General features: G+C 41.3%; 1 protein-coding gene across 9 annotated transcripts in view; it reads right to left on the bottom strand.

Annotated features, from left to right (window-relative positions):
* disp3 (dispatched RND transporter family member 3) overlaps positions 1-14,823 on the bottom strand; it is a 443,035-nt gene that overhangs the window by 122,756 nt on the left and 305,456 nt on the right. For 8 of the 9 annotated variants that reach the window (XM_059638078.1, XM_059638077.1, XM_059638084.1 and 5 more), the window contains 3 exons: positions 14,575-14,709; positions 11,776-11,936; positions 9,309-9,448 (listed from right to left, as the gene is read on the bottom strand). In XM_059638078.1, the coding sequence (XP_059494061.1) occupies positions 9,309-9,448; positions 11,776-11,936; positions 14,575-14,709 (436 nt within the window). The remainder of the gene's footprint in view (positions 1-9,308; positions 9,449-11,775; positions 11,937-14,574; positions 14,710-14,823) is intronic. The other variant, XM_059638085.1, reaches the window with a different exon arrangement.

Raw genomic sequence — 14,823 nt, 5'->3', positions numbered from 1 at the left:
TTAGTCCTTTACCTTTTAAAATTGTAGCTACATTTAAAAGATGGAGCTAAAAATACTTCACAAAAATCCATTTTTGAAGTAGAAATATATATTTCTTATATGGAGGAGCCCTAGATTTGAAGAATGAATTGATTTGGAGAATGAAATAGTTTGTTAGCAGTGCAGCAAAACACCATATTATGTACTTCCATCTATATATCCTTATAGAGGTGAACCATTTTAAGTTCCAGTGAGTGACATATACTGTGATTCATGTGTGATGATATCATATGAAAATAAAACAAGAAACTATTTCAAAGTGATTCGTAAAACAACCTGTCCAAAAAACATTTTCATCCTTTTAAACTGTACAGACTTGGTATGAACCGAGCTGTTTCACTTTTAGGACAGCAAAATGGCACTGCTGCCTCACAACACCAGGTAGTCAGGTTCACTTCCACTGGGTGACTGTGCAATCTCCATACAGACAGACAGACATTCTCCCCATGTCTGCATGGGTTTCTTCCAGGGCTCCAGTTTCCACCCACAGTCCAAAGGTCAAGTGGATTGGCCATGCTAAATTGCCCGTAATGTTCAGGGATGTGCAGATTAGGTGGGTTAGCCACGAGGAAATGAGGGTTACAGGGATGGGATGGGTCTGGATGGGATAACTCTGTACGGTCTGTGTGGTCTCAGTAGACCAAAATAGCCTGCTTCCACACTGCAGGGATTCTATAATTTCAGGAATTGTACAGAAAATGATCAAAGAATTCGTATCAAATTGAATGACACTCAAAGGGGGAAATAGGCATCTGGAGAGACATTCTAAAATGCACATCAGATCTCTTCTTCACCAGAATTATTCCTCCTTTTGAGCTACAAAAATAATTATTTTATACCGCCGATTTCAAACCTGTTATAAATCTTCTACTCACACTTTGGGTCATTAGAATATGATAAGTCTTTCAGTCGTTAAGTGATTTAACTGCCATTAATGAGTAGATTCCACATTCAGTTAATTGGTCTCTAAAAGGTCAATAGGACCCACATAACTAGTGCATGTCTGAACACAGCATTCAATAGACTTTTCTGACTACTACTGCTACCTGAAATTTGACAATTTATTCAGTGTATAAACTCTTGTCTTTCTTCAAATTGACCTTCTTTGGATTAGGCATCTCCCTCTCCCTCCAATAATATATTGCCAAACAAGCAACTGAAGAGCTCATGTGGCACCTGGTCTAACAGTTGCTCCTGGAGAATAAATCTGACTTTCAATAGCACTGAAACTTCTATCAGTGATGTGTTAATGAAATAGACTGAACTCAGTCATCTCATTGCACGACATCACACTTAAAACTCAATATTTAAGACATTGGGTTTTTGACTTAAAGGAGGCATTTAGCAACTCCGGGATTAAACAGCACAGAAAGAAGGCAGAGATAACAAGGTGTAGATCTGGATGAACACAGCAGGCCAAGCAGCATCAGAGGAGCAGGAAAGCTGATGTTTCGGGTCTGGACCCTTCTTCAGAAATTTATGAAGAAGGGTCCAGACCCGAAACATCAGCTTTCCTATTCCTCCGATGCTGCTTCGCCTGCTGTGTTCATCCAGCTCTACACCTTGTATTCTCAGATTCTCTAGCATCGGCAATTCCTACTATCACTGAAAGAAGCCATCTGCCTTTTGTGCCTGTGCCCGTTCTTGGTATAATTTACTTTCTGCTCATTTGCTATGTACTGAAATATTTTTCACATCTAACCTATTTTGCCTTTGAAGTGACCAATGAATCTACTTCCAGAATTCTAAAAGACAATTAATTTCAGATAAGAATACCTTGCTGTACTTTAACAACTTGTCCACCTATTCTTTTGCTGGACAAGTATTTCAAAAACACCATTGGCCTTTAGTGATCCCTAACATGTTATTGCATGTGGTTCATTCCTGTTTCCTTGGATGGGGACAAGAGAATAATGTGGCTCTTGGTTTGAGATTCTTACAGAAGCAGCTCATGGAAGATCTGATGTTTGATTTTACAATGGAAAATCAGAATTACTATTTTGTGGTTGAAGATGTGGCAATGGGAGAGAAAAGAAATTGCATTACTATATTTTCATATTCCTTATAAAGCAGCCAAAAACACTTCACTCATCTGACTACTTGGAAATGGAATCATTATTGTTATTCTGGCAAGAACAGGTACTCTATGTAGTGGGAGTTGCCAGAAAAAAAACAGCAAGATGTATGAACAGTAATTTAGTTATGGTAATGTTTATTCAGGGAAGAATTTTGTAAATGACAGTGAAAGAACTCCCAACTGCTCTCAAATAGATTAGCGTAAGAACATAATAAATAGCACGAGTATACCATAAAGATTCTTTAAGTCTGTTCTGCTGCTCAGTACAATCAAGGCTAATCCACAGCCTCAAATGAATAACTGGCAATCTAGCTGTGCAAAGGCCCTTGGGGAAGAGTAACCATTATATCATTCAATTCTTAATTAAGATGGAGAGTGAAGTAGTTGATTTAGACTAGGGTCCCAAACCTAAATAAAGGAAACTACGATGCTATGAGACATGTGCTGGCAATAATAAATTGGGGAACATTATTTGAAGGGGTGTTGGTGGATAGGCAATTAGAGAACACATGGAAGAACTACAACAGTTGTAAAAGGTTCCAATACGGACCTGTAGGGAACACCAATACAAACCTTCCTGAAGGCTGAAAAATGTCTATTGATCTTTATTCTCTGCTCCCAAAACTCAACTAATTTTGACCTCATGTTGAAACTATCCCTTTTATACTACAACCTATAAGTTTCCACCCAAGTTTGTTGTTTGGGACTGTTTCAAGAGCCTTCTGGTAATCCATTTATACCATGTCAACAGCATTATCTTCATCAATGCTCTGTTATCTCTTCAAAAAACTCCAGCAAGTTAGTCAGACATGAATTTCCCTTCATAAACCTGTGGTGATTCTTTCTAATCATCCCACCTTTTTCTATGTAACCACTAATTCTATCCTGAACTATTTGTGGGAATTTCTTCTTCATTGACATTAAACCAACTGGTTTGTAATTTCTGGGATCATTCTTACAACTTTACTTGAACAAGGCTGTAATGTATATAATTTCCTAGTCTTCTGGGACCTCTTGAATAAAGGGAAGATTGAGAAAAATATGGCCACTGCTTCAACAATTTAAACCAACACTTCCTTCAAAATCCTTGATGCATTTCATTTGGTCCCAGTGCCTGGGCAAGACTTCTTCCTGGTCAATCATGAACCTCTGATGTCAAAGTTCCCTCCTCTGTCACCATGACTTGAGCAGAGTCCTCTTCTTTTGTATAAAAAAATGCAAGATATTGATTTAACACCACAATTATTCCCTTTGCCTCCACGTAGAATCCCCTTTTTGGTCTCTGATTGGTTGAAGAATGAGTAGGGTCATTCTTTTACTGTTTAATGCTTGTAGAAGGATTTGGATTTCCTTTTATATTATTATTATATCTCCTTTTCTGATGAAGGGTCTAGGTCCGAAACATCAGCTTTCCTGCTCCTAAGCTGCTGCTTTGCCTGCTGTGTTCATCCAGCTCTACACCTTGTTATCTTGGAATATTGTGTTCAGCTCTGGTCGCTTCATTATAGGAAGGATGTGGAAGCTTTAGAGAGGACATACAGGAGATTTACCAGGATGCTGCCTGGACTGGAGGGCAGGTCTTATGAGGAAAGGTTGAGGGAGTTAGGGCTTTTCTTCATTGGAGTGAAGAAGTATGAGAGGTGACTTGATAGACGTGTACAAGATGATGAGAGGCATAGATAGAGTGGATAGCCAGAGACTTCTCCCAGGGCAGAAATCACTATTATGAGGGGGCATAATGTTAAGGTGATCGGAGGAAGGTATAAAGGGAGATGTCAGAGGTAGGTTTTTTAAACAGAGTGGTAGGCGTGTGGAATGCACTGCTGGCAGTGGTAGTGGAGTCACATTAGAGAGCCTTTTAAGCTATTCTTGGATAGGCATATGGAGGATAGTAAAATGTAGAGTATGCAGAGTAGTTTGATCTTAACAGGGCAATAGGTCAGCACAACATTGTGAACTGAAGGGCCTGTACTGTGCTGTTCTATGTCCTTAAAATTTCTTTATAATTGATTCTAACATTCTCCTGATAACTGATGTCAGGCTTGAAGTTAACACGGTGTGAAGCTGGATGAACACAGCAGGCCAAGTAGCATCAGAGCAGGAAAGTTTGACATTTCGGGTCGAGACCCTTCTTAAGGGTCAAGAACTGAAACGTCAAACTTTCCTGCTCCTCTGATGCTGCTTGGCCTGCTGTGTTCATCTAACTTCGCACCGTGTTATCTCAGATTCACCAGCATTGGTAGTTCCTACTATCTCAGGCTTAAAGTTTCCTGCTTTTGCCTACTTCCTCTCTTGAATTGTGGTTTTACATGTGCTGAATTCTAATTTGCTAGGACCTTTTTAGAATTTAGGGATTTTGTTTCGTCATCTCCTTTAGAATCTTAGGATTTAGGGGTCGAGTCCTATAGATTTGTCAGATATTAATTTTAGGTTTCTCCAGTATTTTCCCCCCTCCTCTCTTTCTGTTACGTCATTTGCGTCTTCTACTGTGAGGCTAGGTGCAAACGATTTGGTCAATGTCTCTACCTCTTCTCCATCTTCCATAATATTTTGTCCTGTCACAACCTGTAAGGAACTTATATTCACTTTAGCTACACTCCTACTTTTAAAAGCTCTTAAAATATTATTTTTTAAATATCCGTGGCAAGTTTACTCTTATTCTAGAGATAATGGGAACTGCAGATGCTGGAGATTCCAAGATAATAAAATGTGAGGCTGGATGAACACAGCAGGCCAAGCAGCATCTCAGGAGCACAAAAGCTGACGTTTCGGGCCTAGACCCTTCATCAGAGAGGGGGATGGGGGGAGGGAACTGGAATAAATAGGGAGAGAGGGGGAGGCGGACCGAAGATGGAGAGCAAAGAAGATAGGTGGAGAGGGTGTAGGTGGGGAGGTAGGGAGGGGATAGGTCAGTCCAGGGAAGATGGACAGGTCAAGGAGGTGGGATGAGGTTAGTAGGTAGCTGGGGGTGCGGCTTGGGGTGGGAGGAAGGGATGGGTGAGAGGAAGAACCGGTTAGGGAGGCACAGACAGGTTGGACTGGTTTTGGGATGCAGTGGGTGGGGGGGAAGAGCTGGGCTGGTTGTGTGGTGCAGTGGGGGGAGGGGATGAACTGGGCTGGTTTAGGGATGCAGTGGGGGAAGGGGAGATTTTGAAACTGGTGAAGTCCACATTGATACCATATGGCTGCAGGGTTCCCAGGCGGAATATGAGTTGCTGTTCCTGCAACCTTCGGGTGGCATCATTGTGGCAGTGCAGGAGGCCCATGATGGACATGTCATCAAGAGAATGGGAGGGGGAGTGGAAATGGTTTGCGACTGGGAGGTGCAGTTGTTTGTTGCGAACCGAGCGGAGGTGTTCTGCAAAGCGGTCCCCAAGCCTCCGCTTGGTTTCCCCAATGTAGAGGAAGCCGCACCGGGTACAGTGGATGCAGTATACCACATTGGCAGATGTGCAGGTGAACCTCTGCTTAATGTGGAATGTCATCTTGGGGCCTGGGATGGGGGTGAGGGAGGAGGTGTGGGGACAAGTGTAGCATTTCCTGCGGTTGCAGGGGAAGGTGCCGGGTGTGGTGGGGTTGGAGGGCAGTGTGGAGCGAACAAGGGAGTCACGGAGAGAGTGGTCTCTCCGGAAAGCAGACAGGGGTGGGGATGGAAAAATGTCTTGGGTGGTGGGGTCGGATTGTAAATGGCGAAAGTGTCGGAGGATAATGCGTTGTATCCGGAGGTTGGTAGGGTGGTGTGTGAGAACGAGGGGGATCCTCTTGGGGCGGTTGTGGCGGGGGCGGGGTGTGAGGGATGTGTCGCGGGAAATGCGGGAGACGCGGTCAAGGGCGTTCTCAATCACCGTGGGGGGGAAGTTGCGGTCCTTAAAGAACTTGGACATCTGGGATGTGCGGGAGTGGAATGTCTTATCGTGGGAGCAGATGCGGCGGAGGCGGAGGAATTGGGAATAGGGGATGGAATTTTTGCAGGAGGGTGGGTGGGAGGAGGTGTATTCTAGGTAGCTGTGGGAGTCGGTGGGCTTGAAATGGACATCAGTTACAAGCTGGTTGCCTGAGATGGAGACTGAGAGGTCCAGGAAGGTGAGGGATGTGCTGGAGATGGCCCAGGTGAACTGAAGGTTGGGGTGGAAGGTGTTGGTGAAGTGGATGAACTGTTCGAGCTCCTCTGGGGAGCAAGAGGCGGCGCCGATACAGTCATCAATGTACCGGAGGAAGAGGTGGGGTTTGGGGCCTGTGTAGGTGCGGAAGATGGACTGTTCCACGTAACCTACAAAGAGGCAGGCATAGCTGGGGCCCATGCGGGTGCCCATGGCCACCCCCTTAGTCTGTAGGAAGTGGGAGGAGTCAAAAGAGAAGTTGTTGAGTGTGAGGACGAGTTCCGCTAGGCGGATGAGAGTGTCGGTGGAGGGGGCCTGGTCGGGCCTGCGGGACAGGAAGAAGCGGAGGGCCTTGAGGCCATCTCCATGCGGAATGCAGGTGTACAGGGACTGGACGTCCATGGTGAATATGAGGTGTTGGGGGCCAGGGAATTGGAAGTCCTGGAGGAGGTGGAGGGCGTGGGTGGTGTCACGGACATAGGTGGGGAGTTCCTGGACCAAAGGGGAGAAAATGGAGTCCAGATAGGTGGAGATGAGTTCGGTGGGGCAGGAGCAGGCTGAGACGATGGGTCGACCAGGGCAGGCAGGTTTGTGGATTTTGAGAAGGAGATAGAAACGGGCCGTGCGGGGTTGGGGAACAATGAGGTTGGAGGCTGTGGGTGGGAGGTCCCCTGAGGTGATGAGGTCATGAATGGTGTTGGAGATGATGGTTTGGTGCTCGGGTGTGGGGTCATGATCGAGGAGGCGGTAGGAGGTGGTGTCGGAGAGTTGGCGTCTGGCCTCGGCGATGTAGAGGTCAGTACGCCATACTACCACTGCGCCACCCTTGTCTGCGGGTTTGATGGTGAGGTTGGGGTTGGAGCGGAGGGAGCGGAGGGCTGCCCGTTCTGCGGGGGAGAGGTTGGAGTGGGTGAGGGGGTGGAGAGGTTGAGGCGGTTAATGTCTCGACGGCAGTTGGAGATGAAGAGGTCGAGGGAGGGTAGGAGGCCTCTTATTCTAGTTAGTTTTCGATTTTTATATAGTTTGTGGTCCTTTGCTGGTTTCTAAAACAATCCAAGTCCTCACCCTTACTACTGCTTTTTGCATACAATTTTTATAGATAATACAAATGAAAGGGCTTGTATACATCAAAATCTTACAAATGGATCTGCTATTTGATTCATCCTATGTACAGTGCATCAACCAGCTTTTGGTCTTTCAGGTTAGCTGTTATGTAGTTCAATAGATCCATTAGAAGAATTTATCTCTGGCTATTGTTAAAAATGTGTTCTCTTGATGCTTTAGCAGTTTGAAACTACACAGGGTCTTAAGTCTTTAATATAAAATGTGTCCGAATTTAAATAGATAAAAATCTGACAAAATACTGACAGCAAGTTGAAGGGCATATTAGGACAAGGAACTAGATCAGGGATAAAGAGGTAGAATTTACGTCATGTTTTACAAGACTGAAGTTGAAAAGATAGACACAAGGCGATAGACCAATATGAACACAAGGAAGACAATTTTAAACTTGAGCAGTATGTGGACCAGATGCCATGCAGCTTATCAAGCACAGAGCTGATGGGTGAATGAGGCTAATACAAACAGAGTTTCAGTGTCCTGAAATTTCTAGAGCACGGAGGATCGACAGACTAGTGTAATAGTTGGCGCAACAAAACCTTGAGGATTCAGCAGAAGATAAAATGAGGTAGGGACAAGGATAGGTGATATTGCAGAAATGGAAATAAGTGATCTTTGTAATGGAGAGGATCTCAGGTTGGGTGCTTAACGTTATCAAATCGGTTTGTAAGAAATATGGTTTAATCTTGACCAGGACACAGAATTGAATGAAAACTGTCAAACAGAATTGTGACGTGTGGAAGATGGTGAAAATTTGATTTTCCTAGTGTTTGATTGAAGGAAATTGCAGGTGACAGGACTGAATGTCAGATCACAAGTCTCACAACAGTGACAGTGGCAAGACAGATTACAGTGAAGTAGAGATAGTATGAACTGCCGATGCTAGTGTCTGAGATAACACAGTGTAGAGCTGGAGGAACACAGCTGGCCAGGCAGCATCAAAGGAGCAGGAAAGCTGAAAAAGAGTCCCGATGTAGAATGTCAGCTTTCCTGCTCCTCTGATGCTGCCTGGCCTGCTGTGTTCCTCCAGCTCTACACTGTTACTACAGCGAGTGTAGAGTCAGGTTTCATCAGCACATGTTCCATCATGGGAGGCATTAACAACAAGCCTGCCTTCATTTTATCCAATAATCGAACATGAACAGTTCAAGAAGTCAGCTTGAGAAGAACATCAATTGGCGGAAATGGAAACATTTCTAGAGATGCAGAATGGAATGCTATTATGAAGGCAAGTAATGTTATATTAATGGATGTAAAGCATTGCTTATAGCTCTGCCACTGTTACTGCCCATGACTGGGTGCTAAAGGAAATGCATTAAGTATAGTACTTTATTAGCACACAGCTTATAATATATTATAATAAGACTAACTTGTACATCATCTTTGCTCAAGTGATAAGCTTGTCATCTTTAATTTAGGTGTGTTCAAGGCCAATCCTTGAGTATAATACCTAGGCTGACGCTCATAGTGTTGCATTGTCACAGTAATTGTTCATTTGCTGATATACTAATGATTCTATCACCTTCACCATAAATTTGAGAATGGAATTTGGGCCCTTTATGGCTTAGTTGCTCATGCTTACTGAGCAGGATAATTGTTCTTAATGTATTCAGGTGGAGGTTAGATCTTACAGAACAACAATATCAACATTACGACATATTGTGAAGGTGTGTTACAAATCGCTTTGAATCTAAGTTGTTGTGGCATATGCATTTCTAAAAGACCAGGTTTTCCTCCTGCTTTTGGCGTCTGCCATTGGTTTTTCTTAGAGGATCTTCTAAGGTTGGTACTCAACTTGTTTGGCCATATTATATAAAGTATATTCCAGACCCTCTCAGAGACAGGGATGTAAACCATTGCACTACATGACCTTCCTCATTACAAAGTTTACTGACTTCTAAAAGCACAACAACAACATTACATTCCAGCTCACATGAATACAAAAGAGAGACTTTAAAAAAAACTGCCTCTACCTGGAGTAGCAGGATGCATCTAGAGGGGAGATGTACAGGCTCCAAATACAAAGTGCTGCTGGCATAAGGAACAGAACAGCCATCCAGCAGCAAGCAACTATCAAAGACATGAACAGTCCAAAGTCATGGACAGCTGGGATCTAGGAAGGAAGAGAACAGAAACATTATTATTATTATTATTAAAGATCAAAAACAGTAACACAGGTCAAATGGGCCATGAATCGATACTGAAAGTGGAATAATCTGAGTTATAGCTCATCATGCTCTCTTCAGTTCAAACCTAACTGGGTTGGTTTCCTATCCTGCTGACACGAAGGTTTGTACACGAAATTTGTCTTTGGGTATGCATTACATTTCCTGGAGGGTGTAAATGTACTGATTATTTAGGGGTAAACTAACAGATTGTTCAATGAGGTCAAGTTTGTGGCTGGATCTGGAAAATAACTACATGCTATTGGAGAAAATGAAGTATCACCCAAGTAATGAAGTAAGGCATTAAACTGGAGTAACAAAGAGGGAGCTTTGCCTTGAATTAAACTATTTTGATTACTGATGCTGGTAACTAAATTAAAAACAATCATCCAACATTAATATTCTTCACATTAATAATTCCAGAAATGTTACTTTCAAACAACATATTCCAAACATCAACAAAAAGTAAAAGACAAATTGACAGGTGAAATATACATGCCTATATTATATTCCAGCAAGACAGTGGTGAAGAAAGAAATCATAGCCGAGTCTTTACTTAGAATTAATTTATCCAAAGTACATATCTCATGAGTCTACTATACCACTGATTGTCTCTTTCTCCTTATGATTTATTGACCTATTAAGTCTCAACTCTGTAGAAATTACAACCTTTGAGGGGATTTGAACCTAAATTTTCTGGCCCAGAAACACCGATGCTACCACTGTGTCACAAGATGCCACTTTGGCTCTTCAGAAAAGATTGAGAGAGGCAATAGAGATTCAAACTAAAGATCTTCTACTTACACAGGTGATTAAGCAGGCATTCAATTAATACCCTCCATATGTTATGCATTCAAATTCAATTTATACATTACTATTCTATCTAATTATTAATTGATGGACAGGTGCTGAGTTTCTGAACACAAATTGAGCAACTTACATAGTACCCGAACAAACTGAAACAAAGTTGACATACAGGTTTTTAAATTCCTTCTTGGAAAATAAGTGTCACATACAAAATTGTTATTTATTGCTCATCCCAAGCTGCCTTGAGAAGGTGACAGTGGCCTGCATAGGTAGCAGTTTGATATTAAATGACTTGCTATGCCACCTCACAGGATAATTAAGTCAGTCACTTTTGTGTAGGATTTAAGCCTCATATAACAACAACGTGTATTTATATAGACCTATTAACAGGGTCAGAAGTTGTATTATGTCATTCAGAAATTATCTACAAACAAAGTATGAATCAGAGTTACTTAAGCAGATGTTACGGAAGTTAAGTCAAAAAGTTGGAAAATGTGGGCGAGGAGGGGAAAGAGTTGTGGAGGGGGTTCTGGGCCTTTGGGCCTTGGAAGCTGAAAGCACAGCTGAGAATGGTGCAGCAAACAAAATCAGGATTGTGCACAAGGCTAGAAGTGAGGAGTTTGGATATCTCATATTTTTATAGCATTAAAAGTTCAAGGAGATACAGCAATTTTAAAGCATGAATGACAATTTCAAATTGTTGCTTAGCTGGCAGTTAATGTAGGCTGTTGAGTACATTGCTAATAGGTGAACAGGCAGTAGTGTAAGTTAGACCATGGATTGCAGAGTTTGTGATGACCTAATGAAGAGTGTTCTATGAGAAGCCAATCAGGGCTCACTTGGAACAGTCACAGAGAAAGATAACAGAGGTATGGACTAGATTAGAAAAGCAGGTTTCAAGACTGTTTCAAAAGGATATAAGAATGGAGAAAGCCGATTTGAAATCAAAGGAGACATTTAGCTTTCAAACCGATATGACGGTTCAGTCATGGTCTGAAATCAACCATCAACTCTTTAAACTTTAAAAATATGCTGGTATTAAACTAATGCATGCTGCTGCAAATTGGACAGGTAGAACAAGCCAATTTCAGTTGTGTTATGGAATAACAATCAAATAAAGGGGTCTAGAGGTGCAGTGTTAGTGTCTGTACTACTGGCCAGGAATGAGTCCCATTTGCTGTACACAGGTACATAAATATCTGAACAGGTTAATTAAAAATAACTATAACTTAGTAAGTGAAAAATAATACATGGGGATTTTGAAATAGCCATTGTAAACATCCTGTTTCACCTAATTAATGGATTTTAGTCAATGCCTCAATCCCTTGAATAAAAAAAAGCCCTTGAGTTTGACATTGTAAACAAACATTTCCATGCAACAGAAAGAAACAGTGGAGTATCTGAATCATGAAAAAAAGAAGAAATTAGTGTATTATACACAGCATGAAGTTTGTTATAAATAACTGACCTGGGAAAATATATTTGCTGCATAGGCAGCAGCTGTGGTGAATGAGGTGAAAAATGTGGCTTTCCCTGCTGTTTTAATGGTATGAATCATCCTCTCCTGTGGGTCGTGAAGGTGACTTGCTTGCCGGAAAGTATTGATGAACACAAAGACATCATCCACTCCTGAAAATACAACATTTAACTGAAAAAAACAACAAATGTAAAAAAAAACTGAAACACACACAGGAAATGCTAGAAAACCTCATCAGGTCTGGCAGAATCTGTGGAAAGAGTAACAGAATTCACCTTTTGTGTTCAGTATGGCTCTTCTTCACAGCAGAACTTCAGTCATATCTGACTCGAAATGTTAACTCTATTTCTCTTTGCATGGATGCTGCCAGACCTGCTGAGATTCTCCAACACTTTCTGCTTTTGTTTCAGATTTCCTACATCGGCAGTATTTCGCTCTTCTAAAATAAAATTGGCCTTTGACCATTTCAAAAGATTGAAAGTCTTCATTTTATGTCAAAGCACTTGGATGATATTCTTATGTCAAGTTGGTTGAACAGAGATTTATTTTAAATGGATTAACCCTTTTAAATAGTTGCAAGAGGCAGTTCACACAGATGCACCATTCAAAAGAACAGCAAGATTTCAAATAATGATAGGGTTTTGAGTAAAATAATTTATAGGGATTTGCAAGTGAATAGGGCTTAGTAAAATGTGGATGGATAGCTTCAAAGCATTAAGCTGGATGGCAAGGTATGATAATGACATTATAGGCATGTCCCTTAACGGTATATAACTGATCTGCCAAAAGACATAACAACGACAATACCTACTGCATATACGAGGCACATGCGTGCAAAATGAATTACCCAACAAATGATAAATCTATTTGATTCCCTAGTACTTAAGATTCTGAAGAGATAACAGCCCATGAATCATTTTTTTAATAATGGTGGGGTCAGTATTATGATACAGTTTGGTTGATGATTTATTTAAATGGCACTCACAGATCATTTATTATCAGTGAACAGCTGCTCGATGTTAGATTGTTAACACGATTAGCCAGAGCAATGGAAACTTTGAGCAGTTTCCTCAGGTGCACATGACAGTGAGGCACTCAGTTATGTACAGATGAACAGTTAGCTGCAATTAATCAAAGATAAGATCCCATGTGTTAATATACTTCGCTTCAGCACACCTAAGTACACAACTGAAAGCCTGACCGGCAATCCTAAATTGGCACAGTTAACAAAATATATGACAGCCATTCACTGCTTCCATTCTTAGGTTAATATCTTGACCAACCAGTGAATCCATTTTATTTAAAATTTGAACAATGTTTAGCAGTTAACTGCCACTGATTATTAATTGGTGCACTCTTCGTGGCAACACAGTAACCAGAGTTGACTTGCCAAGTGATCAGCACTTTCCTCTCATACAGTATAAATGTTGTTCTCCCTTTATTTTGCATTTCAATGATGAGATCAAAATAGAAGGTTTAAACAAAGTGGGTCATTTTTCAACAATATTTTGAGATTACACAGTCAACATTGTCTCTGTTATTTATATTAGAAACAGACACCTTCAGCTTTGTAAAGGTAAATATGAGTCAGTATGGACAATAATTTCCAGTGGACACAGACACATAGGCCAAAACAAGAACTCAAATTGATATTAAGTGGGTGGTCACTTACAGAGGTCACAGGTAAGCCAACATAGAATAGAGATTTTCTAGTGACAGAGAGATTTTCACAAGTTTGGGACTGAGCTATATTGAAGGATTTTGAATAGCGTTGCCTAGCCTTTGATTTGATGCTGATAATTGGTTCTATAATGGCCAGTGTTCTATTCATTAACTTCACTCACTTGGAGGAATATGAAGAAGGAAATAGGACTAGATAACAGTAGAACAATTAAGTTAAGAGCTTGTTCATTTGTATAGTAAACTTAGAATCCTTTTTTTCCCCTTTTTAAATGTAAACGCTTATCTTTTACTGATTTGCAAACTATAAATGAAAATATTCAAAATAAAAACCGAAATAACTGCAGATACTGGAAAACAGGAATTGTTGGAGAATCTCAGCAGGTCTGGCAACAACTGTGTACAGAAATCAGAGTTTAAATTTCAGGTACAGTAACCCTTTCTCAGAACTGATGGTAACTAGGAAACAGTTGTTTCTTATGCAGAAAACAGGCAAGGAATAAACGATAGTTAGAGGTAGCACTCAAAGAGAAAGAACAGTTAGACAGACAAAGGAGTGAATAATGATCAGCCTAGGAGAATGATTGTTTCAACTCATTACCTTGTTCCCTGGTCAATGCTCCAGCAAGTTGGAAGAACAGTGTCTCCATTTCCACTTGGAAACTCTACAGCTTTCTGGACTGACTAGTTCAACAAGTTTAGGGCTGACTCACCTTCTCCCATGTCCTTACCCCAACCGCCACACACCAAGCCTGGCTATCACGTGGTCTGCTATTACACACAACCCCATTGTTAGCCACTGATAGTCCCCATTGATAGCTATTCATTCTCCTAGACTGATCATTATTCATTCCTTTGTCTGTCCAACTGTCCTTCTGTCTCTTTGGGCTCTATTTGTGCCTATTGTTTATTTTGTACCCCATCCCACACTCTATCTTCTGCATAAAAAACAACTTGACCTTAGTTACCATTCACTCTGGGGAAGGGTCACTGGACCCAAAATGTTAACCCTGATTTCTCTCCAAAGACCTGCTCAGATTTTCCAATGAATATATTCACCTCCTGAAGTTAAAGATGCACAGCAAATGAAACTATTGACAGATCACTCACCAATACCCACAATGACAAAGGCTGCCACTCCATTTAAGATGCCCAGGTACTGGATGCCAAACACTACGTGGTATAGAAACAGGGCAATCAGGCAGCTCAAACCAATACTGGCAATTCCAAAGAACGTCAGAAAGGCTGGAGAAACATAAAACCAGTGTGAGATTCAGCAAAGATTAAAATGTGCTCTTAAAACAGGGAACAATGAAAAATGTATTTTAAAAAGGTAGCTAGTTAAAGAAAAAAATTCAA

The sequence above is a fragment of the Stegostoma tigrinum genome, chromosome 28 (assembly GCF_030684315.1).
Source record: "Stegostoma tigrinum isolate sSteTig4 chromosome 28, sSteTig4.hap1, whole genome shotgun sequence".
NCBI classification, from domain to species: domain Eukaryota; kingdom Metazoa; phylum Chordata; class Chondrichthyes; order Orectolobiformes; family Stegostomatidae; genus Stegostoma; species Stegostoma tigrinum.
The sequence above is the reverse complement of the archived record's forward strand: the minus strand, read 5'-3'. Positions and strand labels throughout refer to the sequence as shown.